The 25,312-nt window shown below is 37.2% G+C and overlaps 1 protein-coding gene across 6 annotated transcripts in view; it reads left to right on the top strand.

Annotated features, from left to right (window-relative positions):
• The window catches only part of Kdm4c (lysine demethylase 4C), a 275,732-nt gene that overhangs the window by 124,049 nt on the left and 126,371 nt on the right, over window positions 1–25,312 (top strand). For all 6 annotated transcript variants that reach the window (XM_055630066.1, XM_055630109.1, XM_055630055.1 and 3 more), the window contains 3 exons: window positions 846–1,027; window positions 2,604–2,817; window positions 10,686–10,762. In XM_055630066.1, the coding sequence (XP_055486041.1) occupies window positions 846–1,027; window positions 2,604–2,817; window positions 10,686–10,762 (473 nt within the window). The remainder of the gene's footprint in view (window positions 1–845; window positions 1,028–2,603; window positions 2,818–10,685; window positions 10,763–25,312) is intronic.

The raw sequence follows: 25,312 nt of genomic DNA, 5'->3' as shown, positions 1-25,312 counted from the left end.
AAAATGAATCAAACCAGGAAGAAATGAATAATGACTGAAATAGAGATACTTTATTAAAGAAAGGTATTCTAGAAAATTAGCATTGTCTAGCTATCTGGAAAAAGACGTTTCCAAAGCTGCAGGCCTTCAGTGTCATGAGTCTTTCTTTAGAGGGTATTTACATAGCACCTTTGCTTGCATTTGTATATCACGGGGCTTTTTCTCACACATGATCTGCTTTTTTACTTGTATATAGACCTCTTGGGGATGGGTTTCTGGCTTTCTGCAGTTAACTTCTATATTTCATCTTTTTTGCTCTTTCTCCAATTCTGTTTTTCTGTGACAGGTATTTTGTTTTCTACATTATGGGTGTTCTGTAAATACCATGGATTCTTGAATTCAAAAATCAGTTTAATGAAACACAATTGGAAAGCTTTTACTGATCTATGAACTATATACTGTGTTAGGTGAAAAAAATGAAAATATTAATGACAGAGTCATTAGCTAAGTCACACTTGAAATGTTAACCATGTGTGTGGTATTACATTGGAAGATAAAAAGATAAAGTGATGAAGTTTAAGGAGGGATTGTTTTAATTTTTCCCAACATATAGGAGATAGCTGACTAAGAGAAGCTGTTTTATGCCCTCATGATCTAACCTGATCTCTTCTTCCAAAACTGGAGATGAGGATGAAAAAAAGATGTTTATTCTATTTCTTTCAGAATATAGTTGGTAAAATAGGCTTAGTGTCTATTGCTTAGTGTATATTGCTATCATAGACATTTATAAATACTAACATCTGTTACCAAGATAATATTTCTTTCTGAGTTTTCTGCTCAGTGTGTTTCCTATTTTCTTCCCTAAGAATTGCCTGAGATTCTAACCACTGATGAAGAAATCGAAGAAACAGAGTCTTGGGCAAAGCCTCTCATTCATCTTTGGCAGACAAAGTCTCCTAACTTTATGGCTGAACAGGAGTATAATGCAGCTGTGGCAAAAATGGAGCCACACTGTGCAATCTGTACTCTGCTCATGCCATACTACAAGGTAATTTGGAGTATGACTATCAATGTATTCTTGCACTGCTGTACTTTCTTATGGAAATGAAGTGAAATATTTTTGTTGTTGTTGTTTGTTTGTTTCATTGTTTGTTTATATCAGTGGATTTTGGAAACCTGCATACAAACCCACTTCTTTTACTAAAAGGCATCCAACTTCTCACTTAAAGCCTGGAAACAAAATTTTTCTTAAAGAAAACATATACCTAGTATCTTTTTAAAATTAAAAGTAGTAATCTGAAGTGATATAAGTATCAGTGCCCAGTCTTGATTTTTGTCTTTTTCACCTTTCCATGTGAAACATGGAAACAACATATTCAGGATTCGTTAAAAACCGTATCTGCTCACTACCATCAGCTAACAGTGCTTAGCAGTTCTGTCATTATTCTATGCATGTCATTCTGACAGCATCTTAGCTCAGGGATGAGTGTGTTCTTCAGAGTACACACAAACAGATATTTAATGCTGTATAAAATTGCATTGCAAGCTTTAAGGTACAATCTATTAGAAAACCCACTCATATGAACATTGATTTTAAATTGTTTTCCCTAATATAACAGAAATATTTCATCAAGATCATTAATTTCTTAAATCATTTATTTATTTTTGTTTTATATAGTTATAGGCAATTGTGAGCTGCCAGTTGGGTGCTGGGAATTAAATACAGGTCCTCTCAAAGAACAGCAACTGATATTAATTACTGAGCTACTTTTCCAGCCCCTGCTCATGAGTCATGTAATAGTAATTTAGTAAGTAGTAAAGTGTCATGTAATAGTAATTTAATTCACATATTTTAGAGCTAAACAGTGGGTGAAATTCTACATTTTCAACTTTCTATTTAGTATTTTACCCACTTATTGTTTTACTTTTTTTTAGTCATTAAATACTTGTTTTTATTGATTTCTTATTTAAGCATTCTTATCTACCTGTGTGTTTTCTAAAAATAAAAATAAAAAATTCTTTTGGAAATTGATTGATTTAAGATTTAGGGAATAATAAAGGCAATTCATTAGTTGTAATTTCCCATGACGGTCAAGTCTGGCACATCATTCTTATCTGTCCACGTATGCTATTTTTGTCCCCTGCATTTCAAACTTTTGTGGAAGACATATATCTTTTAAACCTGGGCATGTGTGTGTGTGTGTGTGTGTGTGTGTGTGTGTGTGTGTGTGTGTGTATATATATATATATATATATATATATATTCTTTTGATATATGATCACATAATATTTTTAGTAAGTCCACTCAGACCTTAGTCTAGTATACAGGAATTATCAGCATATGTAAGGAAAAGAAGCTGTGCATTCCTGAAGTATTTTGGAAGACCACAGTTTAAAGAGCTCCTTGCAATCTTGTATGAACCCACAGAGCTTTTCTCATTCTTACTGACTCAACCATAAATGTGAGTCTGTATTAGAATATTAGTAAAATGCTACTAGTTGAATTAAGGAAAACAACGAGATAAAGTTGTAATTTATTGGCTATAACAGCTTAAGTGGGTTAATGAATAAAAGATGAGCTCTTTCTCATTTCTTTTACTCATGTGGATATCTTATCTTTTCAGCCTGATAGCAGTAAAGAAGAAAATGATTCTAGATGGGAGACAACAATAAATGAAGTAATTAAATCTGGAATGAAGACTAAACCCATTATTCCAGAGATGTGTTTTATTTATAGTGAAGAAAATATAGACTATTCCCCCCCAAATGCCTTCCTTGAAGAGGATGGAACAAGTCTTCTGATTTCCTGTGCCAAGTGCTTCGTGCGAGTTCATGCAAGTAAATAAATCTAAGATTTTCAGTGTTTTATATAGTCCTTACAAATCACCTCATTGTTACCTGTCAGTTCACCTCTTGATGTAATTCTTTGTGCCAAGATCTTGTAGCCTAAGCCATTCAGGAGCTTGCTTTGTAAGCCAGTCAGCCAGCCATGTGCTTAAAAATCTTTGGTCCTTTTGTTTCCACTTCTGAGGTGCTTCAGTTGTAAATGTATGCCTCCATGCTTGAATTTCTGTGATAGTGAGATTGAGCCCAGGAATTTGTGCATAGTAAGCACAGAGTCAGTCAGTAAAGCTCCATCTTATTGTGGATATTCTTAATGGTGTCATTTAAGATAATGAATAGAATATCATCCCTTTCTCTCTAGTTTTATGAAGCACTAGTGAAGAGACATTCTAGGTATTTTATTTATTAGGAGTCCAGGTGACATATCATTATGGGCTTCTTCACTTGTTTGAGTTTTATATTCTAATGATACTAGATTGTGAAAATTTAAATGACTGGTGTTGATTGAAGACTATTTTTGTGACTTTTTAAAGAAGTAGATATTATTCTGAAGAGCTGAGAGTTACAGTATTGAATTAAGTACTTTTCTTCATAAAGATAGAAAAGTCCCTACTAATATTCATTACAGTAGTTGGGTTCTAAGGGGTTTCTAATTTGTTATTTTTATACAGGTAGATAAGTATTAAATATATTTGTAAAAACTGACATATGACATAAGTTACCTAGATATATAACTAGGTAACTTATATATATATAAGTTATAATATATAATGGAATCTATTATATCTTACAACTCAAATTCTAAAATATTTCTTCATTCCTGATTTTTTCTAATTACATTTATCTGTGTTGAAGGCATTGGTTTTTTGTTTGTTTGTTTGTTTGTTTTTAATCTTACCCTTTATTGGTAGGGACCAACCAAGGGCCTCGTGCATGCTTAAATGTGTTTGTGTCATGGAACCGTATCCCAAGTCCTCAATCACATATTCTTTTTTATTTAGACTTTATTTTTTATATTTTTTTTTTATGTGTATGAATATTTGCCTTTAGGTATAAATGTGTTCCACATGAGTAGTGCCTGGGAAAGTCAGAAAGTTCTCTGGATCTGTAGTTACAGCTGATTATAAATTACAATATGGATACATGATACCAAGATTGTGGAAATATATGTTTTTTACTAGCACCAAATAAATGAGCAAGCAAGTAAATCAGTAAATTAAGAAACTAACATGTATAATGCCCATATTTGAGATACTGAGACAATATTGTATTCAAAGTCTACCTGGCCTACAGAGAAAATTCCTTAGAGAATAGGACAGGAGGACTCAAACCTGAATCCTCTGCCAGAACAAGTTTTCTTAACTACTGAACCATCCCTTCAACCCCTTCAATCACTTATATTATTACCATATTTCTGTGCCGTTAGTCTACCATAGGTTCAATGGATGTTAATGCAGTTATCATCTAAATTTAGCACAAATCGTATACTGCAATTGAACTAGCCCCCCTTTTACTTACAAATTACTTAGATATAGTATACATTCTCAATTTATTTGTCAATTATCTGTTTGAAGTATAGTATATATAACTTTTGTATGCTGATACTAGTTTGGAAGACATAACACACACACATAAACACATAATCATATATATACATGTATGTATGCATGTACATATATGTGTTTACATGATCTTACTATGTATAGTCAAGAGACAAAGCAACAGGAAACAATAAATATGTAGTCAGTCTTGTTTTCTGAAGTCACCAGCTATATAATCTAGCCTGCTAATCCCATGAACATGACCGAATTTAGCATTGGTTTGACTTGGTTAGGTAACCAAGTGGTATGATTTTCTTTGATTAATTGCATTTCTGTTACTGTCTCTATTACCATATTTTCTATAAAAATTATTGACATATTTCTTTCAAACTCTTCTTTTTCAGGAATTAAGGATAATGTACCACTCCCCTGACTCCCCATATGCTTGCTCTTCCACTTCCTCACCTCTTTCCTTTCCCATCCAGCTTTCCTATTCTCTAAGGAATTTTCTCTGTAGGCTAGAAAGACCTTGAACATACGATATTATGCATGTTTATATAGTATAACATGTTATATAAAAATGCAAATAAGCAAAACCCAATGTTTTTTTTTTTTTTTTTCATGTAGCTTACTTACATTTTTGTTATGTTAGGCTTGGTATTTCTTTTGGTTTTTTTTCCTTTTTTAATTTTTTAATTTTAATAATTTATTTTATTTTCATTTTGTTGGTGTTTTTACATTTCAGTTTAGTTACTTTACATCTCAAGGGTGTTCCCTCCCTCCTCTCCTCCTAGTTCCCCCTTTCTTTACTTTCTCCATCCCCTCCCCATTTCCCACCAGAAAAAGGGGATCTTCCCCATATCAACTCTCCCAGTACATCAAGACTGAGAATATCCTCATCCCCTGAGGCCAGGCAAGGCAGTCTGCCAGGGGGAAGTGATCCAAAATAGGCAATAGAGAGAGAGGAGGAGTGCTTGATTTTGATTTACAGTCAATCAAATAGTTGTGTTGTAGTTTTGCTGTTTTCATGATGAACCCAGAGATATATTTTTTTTATTATTCTCATTAGTTACATTTTGTTAATTCTATATCCCAGCTGTATCCCTCATTCCCTCCCCATTCCCACCCTCCCTCCCTCATCTCCTCCTTGCCCCTTTCCAAGTCCACTGATAGGGGAGGACCTCCCTTTCATATGACTCCATTTTGTCAGGTATTTTCAGGACTGGCTGCAAAGTCCTACTCTGTGGCCTAACAGTACTGTTCCTCCCTTGGGAGGTGGGGAGGTCAAAGAGCCAGTCATTGATTTCCTGTTAGAAATAGTTTTTGTTCCCCTTACTATGGGAAACCAATTGATTACTGAGCTATCATGGGTCACATCCGAGCAGAGGTTCTAGGTTTTCTCCTCTCATGGTCTTTGGTTGAGTGTCCATCTCAGAAAAGACCCTGTGCCCAGATATGTTTGGTCCTTGTGGAGCTCCTATCCTTTCCACATCAAACTCCCCTTCTTTCATATGATTCCCTGCACTCTGCCGAGGGTTTGGTTATGAGTCTTTGTATCTACTTTGGAACACTGCTAGGTAGAGTGTTTCAGATGCTTTCTGCGGTAGACTCCTGTCATACGTTCAATGCATATCCCATTTGTCTTTCTAAATGAGGATTTATCATCATACCCCGTGTCCGCTTTCTTGATTACCTTCTTTAGGTGTATAGATTTCATTATGTTTATCATATCTTTTAGGTCTATATAAGCGAGTATATTCCATGTTTGTCTTTCTCCTTCTGGGATACTTCACTCAGAATGATCTTATCTAGATCCTACCATTTGCCTGCAAATTTCATGATTTCCTCTTTTTTGATTGCTGAATAGTATTCCATTGTGTAAAAATACTACAATTTCTGTACCCATTCCTCCGTTGATGGACATCTGGGTTGTTTCCAGGTTCTGGCTATTACAAATAAAGCTGCTACAAACATGGTTGAGCAAATGTCCTTATTGCGTACTTGAGCAAATTTTGGGTATATGCCTAGCAGTGGTATAGCTGGGTCTTGAGGAAGCACTATTCCTAATTGTCTGAGAAAGCGCCAGATTGACTTCCAAAGTGGTTGTACTAGTTTACATTCCCACCAGCAGTGGAGGAGGGTTCCCCTTTCTCCACAACCTCTCCAGCATGTGTTGTCACTTGAGTTTTTCATCTTGGCCATTCTGATGGGTGTAAGGTGAAATCTCAGGGTCGTTTTGATTTGCATTTCCCTAATGGCAAATGACCTTGAGCATTTCTTTAAGTGTTTCTCTGCCATTCTATATTCCTCTACAGAGAATTCTCTGTTTAGCTGTGTTCCCCATTTTTTAATTGGATTACTTGGATTGTTGCTTTTCTGCTTCCTTAGTTCTTTATATATACTGGATATTAGCCCTCTGTCAGATAAAGTGTTGGTGAAGATTCTTTCACAATCTGTAGGCAGTCGTTTTGTTTTGATGATGGTGTCCTTTGCTTTACAGAAGCTTTTCAGTTTCATGAGGTCCCATTTATTGATTGTTGCTCTTAAAGCCTGTGCTATTGGTGTTCTGTTCAGGAAGTTGTCTCCTGTGCCAATGAGTTCTAGGCTGTTCCCCACTTTTTCTTCTAACAGATTTAGCTTATCTGGTTTTATGTTGAGGTCTTTGATCCACTTAGACTTTAGTTTTGTGCAGGGTGATAAATGTGGATCTATTTTCATTTTTCTGCATGTAGCCATCTAATTAGACCAGCACCATCTGTTGAAGGTGCTATCTTTTAATCCATTGAATGGTTTTGGCTGCTTTGTCAAAAATCGAGTATTCATAGGTACATGGGTTTATTTCTGGGTCTTCTATTCGGTTCCATTGATCTTCCTTTCTATTTCTATGCCAATACCATGCAGATTTTATTACTATTGCTTTGTAGTACAGCTTGAGATCAGGGATGGAGATACCACCAGATGATCTGTTGTTGTACAGGGTTGTTTTGGAGATTCTGGGTTTTTTGTTTCTCCATATGAAGCTGAGAATCTTTTTTTCAAGGTCTGAAAAGAATTGAGTTGGTATTTTGATGGGAATTGCATTGAATCTGTAGATTGCTTTTGGCAGGATGGCCATTTTCACAATGTTAATCCTACCAATCCATGAGCACGGGAGATCTTTCCATCTTCTGAGATCTTCTTCAATTTCTTTCTTCAGAGACTTGAAGTTTTTCTCAAACAGGTCTTTCACTTGTTTGGTTAATGTCACCCCAAGGTACTTTATGTTATTAGTGGCTATTGTGAAGGGTGTTGTTTTCCTAATTTCTTTCTCAGCCCTTTTGTCTTTTGTGTAAAGGAGGGCTTCTGATTTTTTGAGTTGGTTTTGTATCCTGCCACTTTGCTGAAGGTTTTTATCAGCTGAAGGAGTTCTCTGGTTGAATTTTTGGGGGTCACTCATGTATACTATCATATCATCTGCAAATAGTGACACTTTGACCTCTTCCTTTCCAATTTGTATCTCCTTGATCTCCTTTAGTTGTCTTATTGCTTTGGCTAGGACTTCAAGTACTATGTTGAAGAGATATGGAGAGAGTGGGCAGCCTTGTCTTGTCCCTGATTTCAGTGGGATTGATTTAAGTTTCTCTCCATTGAGTTTGATGTTGGCTGTTGGCTTGCTGTATATTGCCTTTACTATGTTTAAGTATGTGCCTTGTATCCCTGATCTCTCCAAGACTTTAAACATGAATGGGTGTTGGACTTTGTCAAATGCTTTTTCAGCGTCCAAGGAGATGATCATGTGGTTTTTCTCCTTCAGTTTGTTTATGTGGTGGATTACATTGATGGATTTCCATATGTTGAACTACCCTTGCCTGCCTAGGATGAAGCCTACTTGGTCATGGTGGATGATATCTTTCATGTGTTCTTGGATTCGGTTTGCAAGTATTTTATTGAGTATTTTTGCATTAATATTCATAAGAGAGATAGGTCTGAAGTTCTCTTTTTTTGTTGGGTCTTTGTGTGGTTTGGGTATCAGGGTGACTGTCACTTTATAGAATGAGTTTGGGCTTTTTTTTTGAGGGGAGACTGTTAATGACTGCTTCAATTTCCCTGGGAGATATAGGTGGTGGTGGTAGTGGAGGGGGGGGGGTGTTCCGCGGGTCAAGAGCTCGGTGAGAGGGCCCTAGGTGGGGTGTGTTCTCCTCTTGAGTGGTGGTGTTCAGCAGGTCATTACTGCTCTCAGCTGAGGCTGCGGGGTCTGGAGCCCTGCCTCCCTGCCTCCGCCTTTCTTGGGTCCCAGACACTGAGCTTTGCAGCTTTGATATCCAGGAAGAATTGTATTGTGGATCTCAGTCTCTGTGGTTAGTGCTCAGTCGTTGGAACTCTGTGATTGGGCCTGCGCTCCTCCTGTAAGGCAGTTTCTGGGGTTATTGCGCTCTGGTCATTTGGAATGTGAGCTCCACTGCACTTCCTGCTGCGGTCTAGCTCGGGCTTGCGATGGTAGGATGGGGGAGGGGACACTCCGCGGGGTGTCCGGAGGGCCCTGAGTGGGACGTGTGTCCAAGGAGAGGATGGGTGTTCAACGGGTGGTTACAGCAGACCGCAGCGCAGCTGTAAGGGGCCCGGAGGACTGTCTCTGCTGCCTTGATCTCCTGGATGTGAGCTTTGCGCTCAGCTGCCTGGTGCTGTGTGCAGGTTTCCCCACAGGAGGCCTGGACAAGGGAAGCGGCCTATTTCCTTCCCGGAGAAGTCCAAGCCCGATCTAAATTTATAAGCACTCCACATTTCTGTGGTGTCCCCTCTCCTTTAGAAAGCCCAAAAGTCCAAATTCTAGCTTCGATTGACTCTCCACTCACCAATCCGGAGATTCATGTCTTCTGCCTCTCCAAAATGGTGCGCTCTGCTCGCCGCCATCTTGGAGTCCTTGGTATTTCTTTTTGTTGTTGTTGTTATTGCTGTTGAAATATGCCTTTTTTCCCTTACCGGACTTTTTATCTAATTCTTTTGGATATATAGTATAACATGTTAGTTTCCTAATTTATTAATTTATTTGTTCATATTTTTTTGCTAATATAAAACATATATTACTACGATGTTGGTATCATGCAATTACTCTGCATGTTTTCACCACCTGTTGTCACACTTAGTCTAAAAATTGATCTATTAAACATGGAATTGAAAGCAAACTTTCATTACTAGTGTTGGACTGTATATCCTTTTCCCCAATCACTGAGATTTATGTCAAACTTTATTTCCATTCCCCCCAAAATGCTTCAAGAGTTGCAACTTATTTTAAAATTTTTATGCATGACTGCCAGTATTACCATGACACCTAAATTTTATTTTTATCCATACAAGGATTATCTCTATTATAATATGTATCCTCTCAGCCTTGGTGTTGGTGAACCTCTTGAACTAGTTCTCAGGAAGCTATGGCAAAAGTATCAAAAGCTTCATTCAACCTGGAATATGCAGGGAAAACCCATCTTGAAGATTCAAAACAATAGACTTTTTAGATAACTCAGACGGTAAAAGCATTTGCTTTGTAAGCCTGACTTCCTGAGTTTCATTGTCATAACCTGTGATGGAATGAAATTATTGACCCCAGTACCTTGTTCTCTGACCTCCATACCCATTCTGTAGTATATAGGAGTCCAAACTTTCACACTGACACACATCATACACAAAACTAATAATAATAAATAAATTAAAGATTAAGAAAAATCCCAAATAGACAAAAAAGACATTCTTATGTGTTGTGAGTTGGTAGCATAAAAATCAGAAGACAAGCTTTCATCCTAGCACTTGGGAGGAAGAGGCAGGAAGATCTCTGAGTTTGAAGACAGCCTGGAATATACAGTGTGTTTCAGGACAGCCAGGGCTACACAGAGAAAGCCTGTTTCAAACAAAAATAAATGAGCAAGCAAGCAAACAAAAAAACCGTAAAAATGCAAATAAACAAAATCCATTTTTTTTTTTTATGTAGCTTACTTACATTTTGTTGTTAGACATTGGGCTTTATATTTGTTGTAGTTTTTAGTTTTTATTGCTGTTGAAATACTCCTTTTTTTCCCATACTGGACTTTTTACTTAATTCTTTTGGGTAGGTCAGTCTAACATTGAGCTGCAACCCAACCCTCTTTGTATATTTTACTTTGGAACAATCTCACATAATGACACAGACTACAGTTTTGTATTCACTGTATAGTCCATGCAGGACTTGAATATGTGATCACCATGACTCAGCTTCCTAGCAGCTAGGATAAGAGGCCTGTTCTTCCAGGCTTGTTGACATTTTAAAGATTCAAGAAACTTACTGTATACCTCTATACTATTATTTTGTAGGTTGTTATGGGGTCCCTTCTCATGAGGTCTGTGATGGATGGCTATGTGCCCGCTGCAAAAGAAATGCATGGACCGCAGTAAGTAGATTTTTAGTGGTATGTTATTCTTCTTCTTTTTGTACCTACCGTTAACATAGCTAAATCTAATGGAAAGATAAAATTGTCTACATGTTCTTTTTAAAATTTTTTTTCTTTGTTGTTATTATTATTACAACTTATTCATTTTGTATCCCAGCTGTAGCCCTCTCCCTCATCTCTTTTCTGCACTCCCTACCCCTATAGGAGAGGTCCTCTTCCCCTACTATCTGACCTTAGTCTATCAGGTCTTATCAAGACTGTCTGGATCCTCTTTCTCTGAAGCCTAGTAAGGCCATCTCATCAGGGGTAGGTGGTCAAAGAGCAGGCAACCAAGTTCATACCCATGACTGCCCCTGTGCCTCTTATTAGGAAATCCCCCATGGAGACTGATCTGCCCATGGGCTACATCTGAGTGGGGTGTTTAGGTCCTCTCCATTCATGTTCCTTGGTTGATTCAGCAGTCTCTGCAGGTTCCCCTGGTCTCAGAATTTTGGCTCTATGGGACTTCTTGTGAAGCTGCTGTCCTCCATGTCTTTTTATCTCCTTTTTCTTATATAAGATTCCCCTCACTCTGCCCAAAGTTTGGCTAAGAGTCTCAACATCTGCTTCTATACCCCGTTGGGTAGAGTCTTTCAGTGGCCCACTATGGAAGGCTGCTGTCTGGTTCCCTGTTTCCTCCTATTTATGATGTGATTTTGTTTGTGCTTCTGAATGAGGATTAAGCCTCTTCCCTAGGGTCCTTCTAATTATTTAGCTTCTTTAGGACAATAGATTTTAGTATGTTTATCCTATATTATATGTCTAAAGTCTACTTAAAGGTGAATACATACCATGTGTCTTTCTGCTTCTGGGTTAACTCACTCCCGATGATCTTTTCTAGTTCCATCCATTTGCCTGTAAATTTCATGATTTCCTTGTTTTTAATAGCTGAGTACTATTCCATTGTGTAAATGTACTACAATTTCTGTATCCATTCTTCGGTTGAGGGACATCTAGGTTGTTTCCAGATTCTGGCCATTATGAATAAAGCTGGTATAAACATAGTTGAGCAAATGTCTTTGTTATATGGGTTGAACATTTTTTTTATATATGCCTAGGAGTGGTATAACTGGATCTTGAGGTAACACTATACCTACTTTTCTGAGATTGCATATATGCCTGGAAGTAGTATAGCTGGATCTTGAGGTAGCACTATACCTAATTTTCTGAGAAAGTGACAGATTGATTTCCCAAGTGGTTGTACAAGTTTATATTCCCATCAGCAATGGAGGAGAGTTCCCCTTTCTCCATGACCTGTCCAGCATATGTTGTCCCTTGAGTTCTTGATCTTAGCCATTCTGATGGGTGTAAAGTGGAGTCTCAGGGTCATTTTGATTTTCATTTCCCAGATGACTAAGGACTTTTAGCATTTCTTTTTTTTTTAATTTATTTATTTTTTTATATTAATCCCAGGTTATTTACTTTGTATCCCAGCTGTAGCCCCTCCCTCCTTCCCTTCTAATCCCACCCTTCCTTCCTTATCTTCTCCCTGCCCCTTTCCAAGTCCGCTAATAGGGGAAGACCTCCTCCCCTTTCATCTGACCCTAGCTTATCAAGTCTCTTCAGGCCTGGCTGCAATGTCTTCTATAGCCTAGCAAGCCTGCTCCTCCCTTGGGGGTCAAAGAGCTCGTTGTTGAGTTCATGTCAGGAATAGTCCCCGTTCCCCTTATTAGACAACACATTTGGACACTGGGCTACCATGGGCTATATCCGAGCAGGGGTTCTAGATTATATCCGTACATGGTCCTTGGTTGGAGAAACAGTCTCATGAAAGACCCCTGTGCCCAGATATATTTGGTCCTTGTGACACTCCTGTACTCTCCAGGTCTTACTAACTCCCTTTTCTTTCATTTGATTCCCTGAACTCTGTCGAAGGTTTGGTTATGAGTCTTAATATCTGCTTTGATAGAGTCTTTCAGATGCCCTGTGTTGTAGGCTCCTGTCCTATTACTTGTTTTCTCCTACATCCAATGCCCATCCCATTTGTCTTCCTAAGAGAGGATTGGTCATCTTACCCCAAGTCCTCTTTCTTGTTTATCTTCTTTAGGTGTATAGATTTTAGTATATTTATCCTGTCTTATAGGTCTATATAAGTGAGTATATACCATGTGTGTCTTTCTGCTTTAGGGATACCTCACTCTGGATGATAGTGTTTAGGTCCTACCACTTGCCTGCAAATTTCATGATTTCTTCATTTTTAATTGCTGAGTAGTATTTCATTGTGTAAAACTACCATAATTTCTATATCCATTCCTCAACTGAGGGATATCTGGGTTGTTTCCAGGTTCTGGCTATTACGAATAAAGCTGACTTTATAAACATGGTTGAGCAAATGTCCTTGTTGTGTACTTGAGTATCTTTTGGATATATGGCTAGGAGTGGTATAGCTGGATCTTGAGGAATCACTATTCCTATTTGTCTGAGAAAGCGCCAGATTGATTTCCAAAGTGGTTGTACAAGTTTATATTCCCACCAGCAATGGAGGAGGGTTCCCCTTTCTCCACATCCTCTCCTGTATGTGTTGTCACTTCAGATTTTGATCTTAGCCCTTCTAATGTGTATAAGGTGAAATCTCAGGGTTGTTTTGATTTGCATCTCCCTGGCTAAGTATGTTGAGCATTTCTTTAAGTGTTTCTCTGCCATTCTACAATCCTCGACAGAGAGTTCTGTTTAACTCCGTGCCCCATTTTTTAATTGGATTACTTGATTTGTTGCATTTTAACTTCTTGAGTTCTTTGTATATACTGGATATTAGTCCTCTGTCAGATGTAGGGTTGGTGAAGATCCTTTCCCAGTCTGTAGGCTGTTGCTTTGTTCTGACGACAGTGTCTTTTGCTTTACAGAAGCTTTTCAGTTTCATGAGTTCCCATTTTTTGATTGTTGCTCTTAGAGCCTGTGCTGTTGTTGTTCTGTTCAGGAAGTTGTCTGCTGTGCCAATGAGTCTAGGCTGTTCCCCACTTTTTCTTCTAACCGATTTAGAGTAGAAAGATTCTCAACTTCATATGGAGAAACAAAAAACCCAGAATCCCATAACGATCCTGTACAACAACAGATCATCTGGAGGTATCTCCATCCCTGATCTCAAGCTGTACTACAGAGCAATAGTAATAAAAACTGCATGGTATTGTCATAGAAACAGAAAGGAGGATCAATGAAACTGAATACAAGACCCAGAAATAAACCCACACACCTATGAACACTTGATTTTTGACAAAGAAGCCAAAACCATTCAATGGACAAAAAACAGCATCTTCAACAAATGGTGCTGGTCCAACTGGATGTCTACATGCAGAAAAATGAAAATAGATCCATATTCATCACTCTGCACAAAACTAAAGTCCAAGTGGATCAAAGATCTCAACGTTTAGCTTTTCTCTGCCATTTGATATTCCTCTGTTGAGAATTCTCTGTTTAGTTCTGTATAGCTTAATTTTAAAAATCTATTTTTTAATTAGATTACTTCGTTGGTTTTTAACTTCTTGAGTTCTTTATATATTCTAGATATTAGTCCTCTATCAGATACAGGGTTGGTGAAGACTTTTCCCCAGTCTGTAGGCTGTCATTTTGTTCTTTTGACACTGTCCTTTGCTTTACAGGAGCTTTTCAGTTTTGTAAGATCCCATTTATTGATTGTTGATCTTAGAACCTGTGTTGTTGGTGTTCTGTCCAGAAAGTTGTCTCCTGTGCCAATGAGTTCTAGGCTCTTACCCACTTTTTCTACTAACAGATTTAGTGTACCTGGTTTTATGTTGAGGTCTTTGATCCACCTGGACTTTAGTTTTGTGGATGTTGATAAATATGGATCTATTTGCATTTTTCTACATGTAAACATCTAGTTAGACCAGCACCATTTGTTGAAGATGCTGGCTTTTTTCTATTGTATGGTTTTGGCTTCTTTGTAAAAAATCAAGTATCCATAGGTGTATGAGTTTATTTCTTGATCTTCAATTTGATACCACTGATCTACCAGTCTCGTTTTATACCAGTACCATGCAATTTTTATTACTGTTGCTCTTTAGTACAGCTTGAGATCAGGGATGGATATAACTCCAGAAGATCTTTTATTGTACAGGATTATTTTAGCTATTCTGTTTTTTTGTTTTGTTTTGTTTTGTTTTGTTTTGTTTTTCCTTATTAAATTGAGAATTGTTCTTTCAAGTTCTTTAAAGAATTGTGTTAGTCAGAGAAGTACATTGCAGCCATTCCTGATGAGACCTGATAAACTAGGGTCAGATGGAAGGGGAGGAGGACCTCCCCTGTCAGTGGACTTAAAGAGGGCCAGCGAGTAGATATGGGAGAGTGCGATTAGGAGGGATGAGGGAGGGTGCCACAGGTAGGATACAAAATAAATAAACTGTGATTAATATAAAAAAATGAAAATTAAAAAAATTACAAAGGAAAAAAAATTGTGTTGGTATGATGGGAATTGCATTGAATCTGTAGGTTACTTTTGGCAGGATGGCCATTTTCACTATGTTAATCCTACTAATCCATGAGCATGGGAGATCTTTCCATCTTCTGATATCTTCTTCAATTTCTCTCTTCATAGACTTGAAGTTTTTTTCAAACAGGTCTTTGACTTTCTTGGTTAGAGTCACATCAAGGTACTTTATGTTATTTGTGGCTGTTCTTTTTTTTTCAGCTTTAATTTCTTTTTATTTTTTTTTCCAGTTTTTTTTTTTTCTTATCAGTTACATTTTATTAGCTCTGTGTCCCAGCCGTGTCCCGATCCCTCATTCCCTCCCAGTCCCTCTCTCCCTCCCTCCTCTCCACCGTGCCCGTTGCCAAGTCCACTGATAGGGGGGACCTCCTCCCCATTCATCTGATCCTGTTTTATCAGGTATCCTCAGGACTGGCTGCAAAGCTCTCCTCTGTGGCCTAACAGGACTGCTCCTCCCTTGGGGGGTGGGGAGGCCAAAGAGCCAGCCATTGAGTTCCTGTTAGAAATAGTCCTTGTTCCCCTCACTATGGGAAACCAATTGGTTACTGAGCTACCACAGGCTACATCTGAGCAGAGGTTCTAGGTTACATTCATACATGGTCCTTGGTTGCATGTCAGTCTCAGAAAAGACCCTGTGCCCAGATATCTTTGGTCCTTGTGGAGCTCCTATCCTTTCCTCATCAGTCTAACTCCCCTTCTTTCTTATGATTCCCTGCACCCTGATTTGTGGCTGTTCTAAAGTGTGCTGTTTCCCTAATTTCTTTCTTACCTTATTTATCTTTTCTTTACAGGAGGGCTTCAGTTTTTTTCTTTTTTTTCTTTTTCTTTTTTTTTTTTTTTTTTTATGAGTTAAGTTTTTATCCAGCCACTTTGCTGAAGGTGTTTATCTGCTGAAGGAATTCTCTGGTAGAATTTTTGGGCTCACTCATGTATACTCTCCTTGCATCTGTGAATATTGATATTTTGACTTCTTCCTTTCTTATTTGTTTCCCCTTGATCTCCTTTATTGTCTTGTTGTTCTAGCTAGGACTTCAAGTAAAGTACTATGTTGAAGTGATAGGGAGAGAGTGGGTAGCTCTGTCTTGTCCCTGATTTCAGTGGGATTGATTTCAGTTTTTCTCCATTTAGTTTGATGTTGGCTGTAGGCTTGCTGTATATTGTCTTTATTGTATTTAGGTATGTACCTTATATCCCTGAACTCTCCAACCCTTTATAAATGAAGGGGTGTTTGATTATGTCAAATGCTTTTTCGGCATCTAAGGAGATGATTTTTTTTCTTTCAGTTTTTTTATAAGGTAGATGACACTGATGGATTTCTGTACATGTTCTTATGTACTTTTAGATACCTCTCTCTAAATTATTCTCCAATATGTCTCTGTAACCACTATGGAAATTTAGGTGAATTTCTCTGTGGCATTCTACTTGACATTCTTTTGGGCATCATATGTCATCAAGTCCTCATTTACATTTTCAATCCTGGATTGTGTTTATTTCTTTTTCATAGATATATTTTGAATCCTTACAAATATTAATTTTTAATATAATTTTTTATTTTTATGCACTTTAAATCTTTGTTGTAGCCCTATCCTTCCTCCCTTCCCATACCTACCTTCCTTCTCTTCTCCTACCCCTTCACCTTTTTCTCAGAAAAGGGGAGCTCCCTTTCCCATCTACCCCAGCTCATTAAGTTGCATCAGGACTGAGCATGTCCTCTTCTCCTGTGGCCTGGTAAGATAGTCCTGCCATGAGAATGTGATAAAAAAAAAAATCTGGCAAGTGAGTCTGTCCAATGCAGTCCCCACTTCCCTTACTAGAGGACCCACATGAACCCTAAGCTGTCCTTCTGTTACATCTTTATAGGTGTGCTAGCTCCAGTTTGTACATGGTACTTGGTTGATACTTCAGCCCCAATAAGCCAAGACCCAAAGCGTAGACCCAAAGAAGATAAATAACAAGGAGGATCCAAGGGAGGATGCATAAATTTTATTTGGAAGGTAATATAGAATAGACAGATCTAGTGGCTGAAGAGAGAGAATAAGGTAGGAGAGGGGGTGCAGAGAATTTAAGAGAGTGTAGATCAGATCTAGGGAGAGTGAGGATTAGAGGATAGAGACCTGTAAAGAAAAGAGAAATGGAGGGTGTGGGTATGTCTGTCACAAGATGGATACCTAAGTCAGGATAGGCCCCTGTGACGATATTAGGGGTATTCAAGCAGTAACTCCTTGTAGCAGAGTCCATAGAGATGGAAAAGGTCATTTTCAAACAGGCTTGCCTCCTAATAGAGGGAGGGGAACTCCAACTACCCACAAAAACTTCAACCCCAAATTTGCCCTGCCTACAAGATCTGTAGTGATAAACATAGAGTAGAGGTTGAGGGAGTGTCCAACCAATGCCTGGCCCAACCAAAGACCTATCCTATGGGAGAGTTCCAAACCCTGACACTATAAAGGATACTCTTCCAAGCTTTCAGACAGGATCCTGACAAATAAATTTTCTAATAAATACTCAAGGGAGCTATTGTAATGGATCCTTCCAGAAACCATAGTTTTTCCATTTTTCCAACTAACAAGAGACCTTCCCCTTATTTATTCTTCCTTTCATTAAACCTTAAGAAATGTAGGGTACCTACTCTATGGAAGTCATCGCGAGGAACTTTTAGACAGAATGTTTAACTAGAAATCATTCTACATTTAAGAGCTACAAATTTTTCTTGGTTGGAATTTTTTGTTTTCTAAAAATACTCTTGGAAATTTACTTTCAACCTCTCTTTGATTTTCATTTCCTCATTTCCATGCCATTTACATTTTGCATTTAATGATGCTTTGGCAGATGGGAGTACTGTGTCCTTTACTGATGATTTCATGGTAGATGTTGATTAGCTGTTTTTATCAGCAGTTGCTCTAATGGTAATTTTTCTATAATCAAATTTAAAATCAGAAAGGCTGTTATGAGGAATATGAACAATAAGACTTATTGTCACAATTGTGTAATTAGGTTTTAACTGTGGTGGCTAAACTGAAGGCAACTCAGAAATATTTCAGGATGACTTCATTATTTACTTTGGCTAGCAAGAGAAAGAGGGAGAAAGGTACAATAACTTTTTCTAAAATACTCTTTAGAGTTCAAATGTTATAGTCGATTTGATTTCTGAGGTAATATCTCCTATTTATAAAGCTTATACTTTGTTGTCCTAGAAAACATGTTTTTAAAAAAATTTTTTTTTATATAATCAGTTAGGTGAACAAAATCTAAATAAATGTATACTAGCTAAAATCATCAGAAAACCCTGATTTTAGGCATAAATATAAATACACTCAGTTTTTATTAGCATGCCTGGTGTTTGCCATCCATTTTTTACTTTGTTTTTTGACCCAATTTGAAGTTTCTTAAAGTCATTTTGATAGCTGATATTCCCTTTCTTATCCCTAAGGAACAGAAATGAATTTATGAAACCACTTTACCAAGATAATAAGAACTCCCTGTTCATTTGCAATTATTTTATGTTCAGGCTCTTGTCTCTCTCCGGTAATGTTGGTCTTTGCATGGCAGATCCAGGACCAAGGCAATTCTCAGTCGTGCTATTTCTGATCCACTATACTATTTAAATGTGGAATATTTAAAAAAGAGCTCAGATTAATCAATTCAAAATTGATTTTAAACTTCTGTCCATTAATCTTTACATCATACTTGAAACCAGTTGACTCATCACTTTCTTATGATTTTTTTCAAACTCAGTTAATTTCTTCTTGCTTGATTGAAATGATCTGAATTCATCTTAAATGCCTTTTGTTTTGTAGTTTATTCATTTTGAATGAACTTTTGGCAAAAGCTTCTATTCTTATTTCTCCTGAGAAATAATTGAATTGCTGTTCAAATATTATGTCAATGTACTGAAAGACTTTATACTCTGAGTTAATATAGGCCTGGATTTTCAAATACTAGCTTTTACTAAATAATTACGATTTCTTTGAATTTTGTGGCTCAGATGTTTGTATTTTTAAACAACCTTTTATGTTAACTTATTAAGGAACTGTTCTCCTATAGTTAGCTTTAGATTCAAGAGGAGTTATCCGACTCCTTTGACAAAGAGACTGAAGGATTTCATGGGAATCTGATAGGTCTGCTGACTTCAGATATTTCAGTGCTGGCCTATGTATCACAAAGCATCATTCTTAATTATCTCCTTATTGTAAAATATAAGGTTTATTTATTAGGAACATATAATATTACTATAGCTTGGTTTTTATAATCATATAATATAATTATTCTACTAATTTTCTTTTGTTGTAAGTAAAGTTTTGGAAACCTTGTGTTCATAGTTCTAAAGTTTTTGACAGTTTTATATAATAGTCCTATTTTTACTTTTACAGCATTTCATAGCCCTCTCTTCCTCTACATGATAATGTAAGAGTATCATAATCTTACTTTTTTTTAATTTTTCATTTTATTTTTTTAATTAATAAACATTCTTTTCACACACTCCTTTCCAATATTTACTGAGCTTTGTGGGAGTTGATACAGATATCTTTTTAGGGCTGAGCAGGCAGCATCACTTGCTCTCTGCACTTTGACAGCTATGAGTCTTTGCATTGACTGTTACTCAATGCAAAAAGAATCTTCTTAGACCAAGAATGAGAAGAATATCAATCAATGGATATGACCATATATTTTTATGAAGCAATTTGACACTGTCCATCTAGTTAAATAACAGTAGCGGGATTGATTAGAAAGATAATAGATTATGCCCCCCCCCCCCCCCCCCCCCACACAGCCATTAGCATTTGACCAGGCTTACAATACCAGAGATACATTCCCTTTGAGTGGAAGAGGCCTCATATCCAATCAGAAAACAAATGGTTACCCAACAGTTACTTCACTATTGCACTGATGGGCACATTTTATCTAATAATTCAGGATTGTCAGATTCAGCATTCAAGGCTGAATAAATCTATAAGTCTAATATACTTTGAATACTCTAATCTAATAAGTCTATATACTTTGAAATTTTCATAATTTCCCTTTTCTTTATAACTGAGCAAAATTCCATTGTGTATTTGTACATTTCCATCTACTAATCAGCTGATTCGTATATTAACACATTTGCTGGCCATTATGAGTAGAGCAGAACACAACCTAGATCTGTAAGTACCTCAGGAAAGAATATGGATTCCTTTGGATAGGCCAATGATTGAATAGTAGTTTCTACACTGACTTTAGGAGTGACTGTACCACTCAGTTTATAGTCCTACCACTGGAAGATAAGCCGCCTTCTTTCCTCACATCCTCCCCAACATTTTGTGTCATTTGCTCTCTCTAGAGCCATTTTGACTGGGGTAAAGTAGAATCTCAAAGTAGATTTTTTTTCTAGACTGAAAATTTTATATTTTTGTATTTGATCATATCAGCATATCTTTTCCTTTCCTCTCTGATCCCTCTCCTACCTACCCCAATCTTCTTCCCAAAGTTTATGTGCTTCTACCTCCTCCCCAAGTTATCACTTTTATTAATTAACTATATATTTATGAGACTCAATGTGATAATGTAATCCTTGGATACTGTATAATGATGAAATTAGCAGAGTTAGCATTTCTATTTTGTTACACATTTTATTTTCTTTACTGTTCCTTCTGAAACCTAAAGGTGGCTAGCAAGTGATTTATCACTAAGCTATACTCACAGCCCCGAAATTTATGTGTGCTTGCATTTTAAATTTTAAACATTTTTAATTAAAAAAAATTTACATCTTCCTCTTTCTTTCTTCCAGCTCCACCCAGTACTCTCCCTCCCAGTCCTCCCATGCTCCGCCATTCTCAAAGCGATAGCCTGTTTTTTTTTTTTAATATTATTAAAAAAAATTTCTCATTCTCAACAGTCATTAATTGCTTGTACTTCTTTGTTAAAAGTTGGGGCCCTGTGAAATTACCCCTTCTTCTGAATTAGCAAGTCTAATGATACTGCCATTATCTTATGTAGCCTTTTTTGGGAGAGACTGTTTCAGAGCAGACTTACTGGTATTCTAGCTCGTATAATCTTTCACCGACTTTTCATTCTTTCCAAGAGAAAATTTCCCAGGAAAAATGAATTACTATTGTTTACTGTGGCTGAGCTCCTCTTGAGCCTTTGATATTTGTATCCTGTCTATTTGTGGTTTTCTGGATGTACTTCATTGCTCTAAGGAGAAGCTTTTTGATGAGAGGTGGTGGCTACTAGTATTTGTGGGTATAAATGTGAGATTTGTGAGATTTAGAATCCAGTAAGGAATTATGCTGCTCTAGGAAAGTGGTTGTAGTAGGGTTTTTTTCTACATTATATTACTTTACTAGCCCTGAGAAGTTGGTTAGATTTTGAGTTCCTGGCATGATTTCTCTCCCATTGTGTAAATTTGACTTCTAATGTTTGCCACCACATTTTTTTTTTTTTTCTTGAGGCAGGTCTTATATGTAGCTCTGGGTTGTCTGGAAATAACTATGTAGGCAAGGCTGACCTCATACTTACCAGAGATATGCCTGCCTCTTCCTCCTGTGTGCTGGAATTAAATGTGTGTGCATTACCATGCCAGTCCTATTTTTTTTAAACTTCCTGTGTCTAGTTAGTGCTTCTCATTCATATGTACTATAGTGTTGCCATGTTCAGTGATTACTGTTTCGCTGCAGGTGTGCGCTGTCTGCCTCTTAAAGTCTTTCTACTCCTCTTTGACTCCTTTCTGCTTTTTGTACCTCCTGAACCTTTGCACACAAACATATTTTTTTTAGGACTTTAACATGAAGGAATGCTGGATTTTATGAAAAGTTATTTCTGTCTTTATTAAGATGACCATGTGATTTCTGTCTTTGAATTTATTTATGATGCTTATAGCATTAATAGATCCATCTATATTGAACTATTCTTGTATCTTTCTCTGTGATAAACCTCTTTTTCCTTTATATATATATTTATAGTTATTTATTTTTATTAATTACAGTTTATTTACTTTGTATTCCCCCTGTAGTTCCCTCCCTCTCCCCCTTTCAATCCCACCATCCTTCCCCCTTCTCCACCCATGTCTCTCCCCAAGTCCACTGATAGGGGAGGTCCTCCTCTCCTTCCTTCTGATCCTAGTCTATCAGCTCTCATCAGGTGTGGCTGCATTGTCTTCCTCTGTGGCCTGGAAAGGCTGATCCCCCCCTCTGGGGCAGGTGATCAAAGAGCAGGCCAATCAGTTCATGTCAGAGACAGTCCCTCTTCCCATTACTATGGAACCCACTTGGACACTGATCTGCCATGGGCAACATCTGTGGAGGGGTTCTAGGCAGATGCTGAGACTTACAGCCAAACTTTAGGCAGAGTGCAGGGAATCTTATGAAAGAAGGGGGAGATAGTAAGACCTGGAGAGGAGAGGAGCTCCGCAAGGAGAGCAACAGAACCAAAAAATCTGAGCACAGGGGTCTTTTCTGAGACTGATACTCCAACCAAGGACCATTCATGGAAATAACCTAGATAAACCTTTCTTGATCATGGTGAATGATCTTTTTGATATGTTCTTAAATTCTCTTAGCAAGTATTTTGTTTAGAATTTTTACATCTGTTTACCATTTATGGTCTCTAATTTTCTTTTCCTTTTCCTTCCTTCCTTCCTTCCTTCCTTCCTTCCTTCCTTCCTTCCTTCCTTCCTTTTTTTCTTTACTTTTTTGCATATGTATTTTACTTTGAATAACAGGGCAATAATAACATCCTTTCAATTTTATAGAATAGTTTGATAAACATTTATACTGGTTTTTCTTTAAAGCTGGTAAAATTCCCTGGTGAATAACCTGATTTTTATCAATTGAAAACTTTTTAATTACAATTTTAATCTCGATGCTTTTGTTCGTTTGTTTGTTTTGCTTTTGTTGTTTTTGTTTTTTTCAAGATAGGGTTTTTATGTTTAGCCATGGCTATCCTGATCTTGCTTTGTAGACCAGGCTGGCCTCCCTGAGTGCTGGGATTAATCTCACTGCTTTTTATAGATTTATTTAAATTACTTATATTATCTTAATTTTTATATTGCTTATATATCTAGAATTTATTTCCTTTAAATTTTTATATTGAATGGAATGTATTTTAACCCAATAATTTTATAAATTTTGTTGATGCCTATTGTAGTGGTTCCCTTTTCACCTCTAATTCTATTAATGTGGGTCTGTCTGCTCCTTGTTAGTTTGCTAAAAGATTTGTCAATCTTGTTTTTTTTTTTTCCAAAAACCATCCCTTTGTTCATTGATTCTTTGCTTTGTTTAATTTATTTGATTATGATTCATCATTTTCTGAAGTGATCATAATGATTGCTTTTGCATCTACTGAGTTGTGGTTGTTCTTCTTTGCCTAGGGCTTAAAGGTGTACCATTATGTGTTTCATATCTCTCTGACTTCTTTTTCTCAAGTTACAATTACATTATTCTTTCCTACGCTTTCCTTCCTTCCAACTCTTCCTTGTGTCTTTCCTTGTTCCTTTTCAAATTCATGGCCTCTTTTTGCATTAAGTGTTGTTATGTGCATATGTGTATATGTATATATACATATTCCTTAATATAACCAGCTCTGTTTGTATAATGTTACTTGAGTGTATATTTTCAGGGATTAGTGTAGGCATTTAAGACTTCTTTCATTGTATCTCATAACATAGATAAGTTATGTTTTCAACCTAATTTCTTTCTTTTAAATACTTGAGTTAATATTTATACTTATTGTTAAGGTTTCTAGTACTGTGGTAAAACATTGTCACCAAAAGCAATTTGGGGAGGAAAGGGTTTATTTCATCTTATACTTCCAGGTAACAGTCCAGAACTTGAGGCAGGGACTTGGAGAGATAGGAGTTGATTCAGTGGACATGAAGGAATGCTATTTAACGACTTGTTCTTCAAGTCATTAATGGCTTGCTCAACCTGCTTTCTAATATTATCCAGGACTGCTAGCCCAAGAGTGGTACCACACACAATAGGGGGCTGTCCCATAACACCCTCCCATAACAATCATCAGTCAAGAAGATACACCACAGACCAATTTGGTATTGGGAATGCAGGGAAAAGTTCTCTTTTGAAGTTCCCTTTTCTCAAATGACACTAACTGTGTTAAGATGACATAAAATTAGCTAGCATAGATGCATACATTATGTTTGACCAATTTCTTAGAACCCAAAGAGTGAATACATTTAGTGCTGTTTCTGTATGCATGGTGTGTGACCATCTACTGGAATACTGGGTCATCTTCCCAGAAGAAATCAGACTTTCCCAGCAGTCATCAGCTACATTAGCCTGCCAACTAGAAATAGAACTTCAGTAGCTTCTTTACCATCCATACGGAGATTTGGGCTGGCTAGATCTTGTGCAAGTCTTTTTTATACAGTGTTAGCTGTTTTACTGCATGAGTCTAGTTTTCTGGGTCTTTAAGTCTCTTTTATTTTTTATTAAGTCTCTTTTATTTTTTTTAATTTTTTATTTTATTTTGTTTAATTTTTTTAAAAAATTTATTAATTACACTTTATTCATTTTGTATCCCCCCATAAGCCCCTCCTGGTCCCGCCCTCCCCCCCTTTCTGCATGCATGCCCCTCCCTAAGTCCACTGATAGGGGAGGTCCTCCTCGCCTTTTTTCTGAACTTAGTCTATCAGTTCTCTTCAGAAGTGGCTGCATTGTCAGGGTTCTAGGTTATCTCCATGGATAGTCCTTGGTTGGAGTATGAGTCTCTGGGAAGTTCCCTGTGTTCAAATTTTCTTGTTCTGTTGCTCTCCTTGTGGAGTTCCTGTCCTCTCCAGCTCTTACTATTTCCCACTTCTTTTTATTTTTTAACTTTTATTAATTACACTTTATTCATTTTGTATCCCCCCATAAGCCCCTCCCTCTTCCCCTCCCAGTACCACCCTCCCCCCCTTTCTGCATGCATGCCCCTCCCCAAGTCCACTGATAGGGGAGGTCCTCCTCTCCTTCTTTCTGATCTTAGTCTATCAGTTCTCATCAGAAGTGGCTGCTGTGTCAGGGTTCTAGGTTATCTCCATGGATAGTCCTTGGTTGGAGTATGAGTCTCTGGGAAGTTCCCTGTGTTCAAATTTTCTTGTA

Source organism: Psammomys obesus, unplaced genomic scaffold (assembly GCF_907164565.1).
Source record: "Psammomys obesus unplaced genomic scaffold, mPsaObe1.curated_primary_1811, whole genome shotgun sequence".
In the NCBI taxonomy this organism is placed as follows: domain Eukaryota; kingdom Metazoa; phylum Chordata; class Mammalia; order Rodentia; family Muridae; genus Psammomys; species Psammomys obesus.
This window is presented reverse-complemented; position numbering and strand designations above follow the sequence as displayed.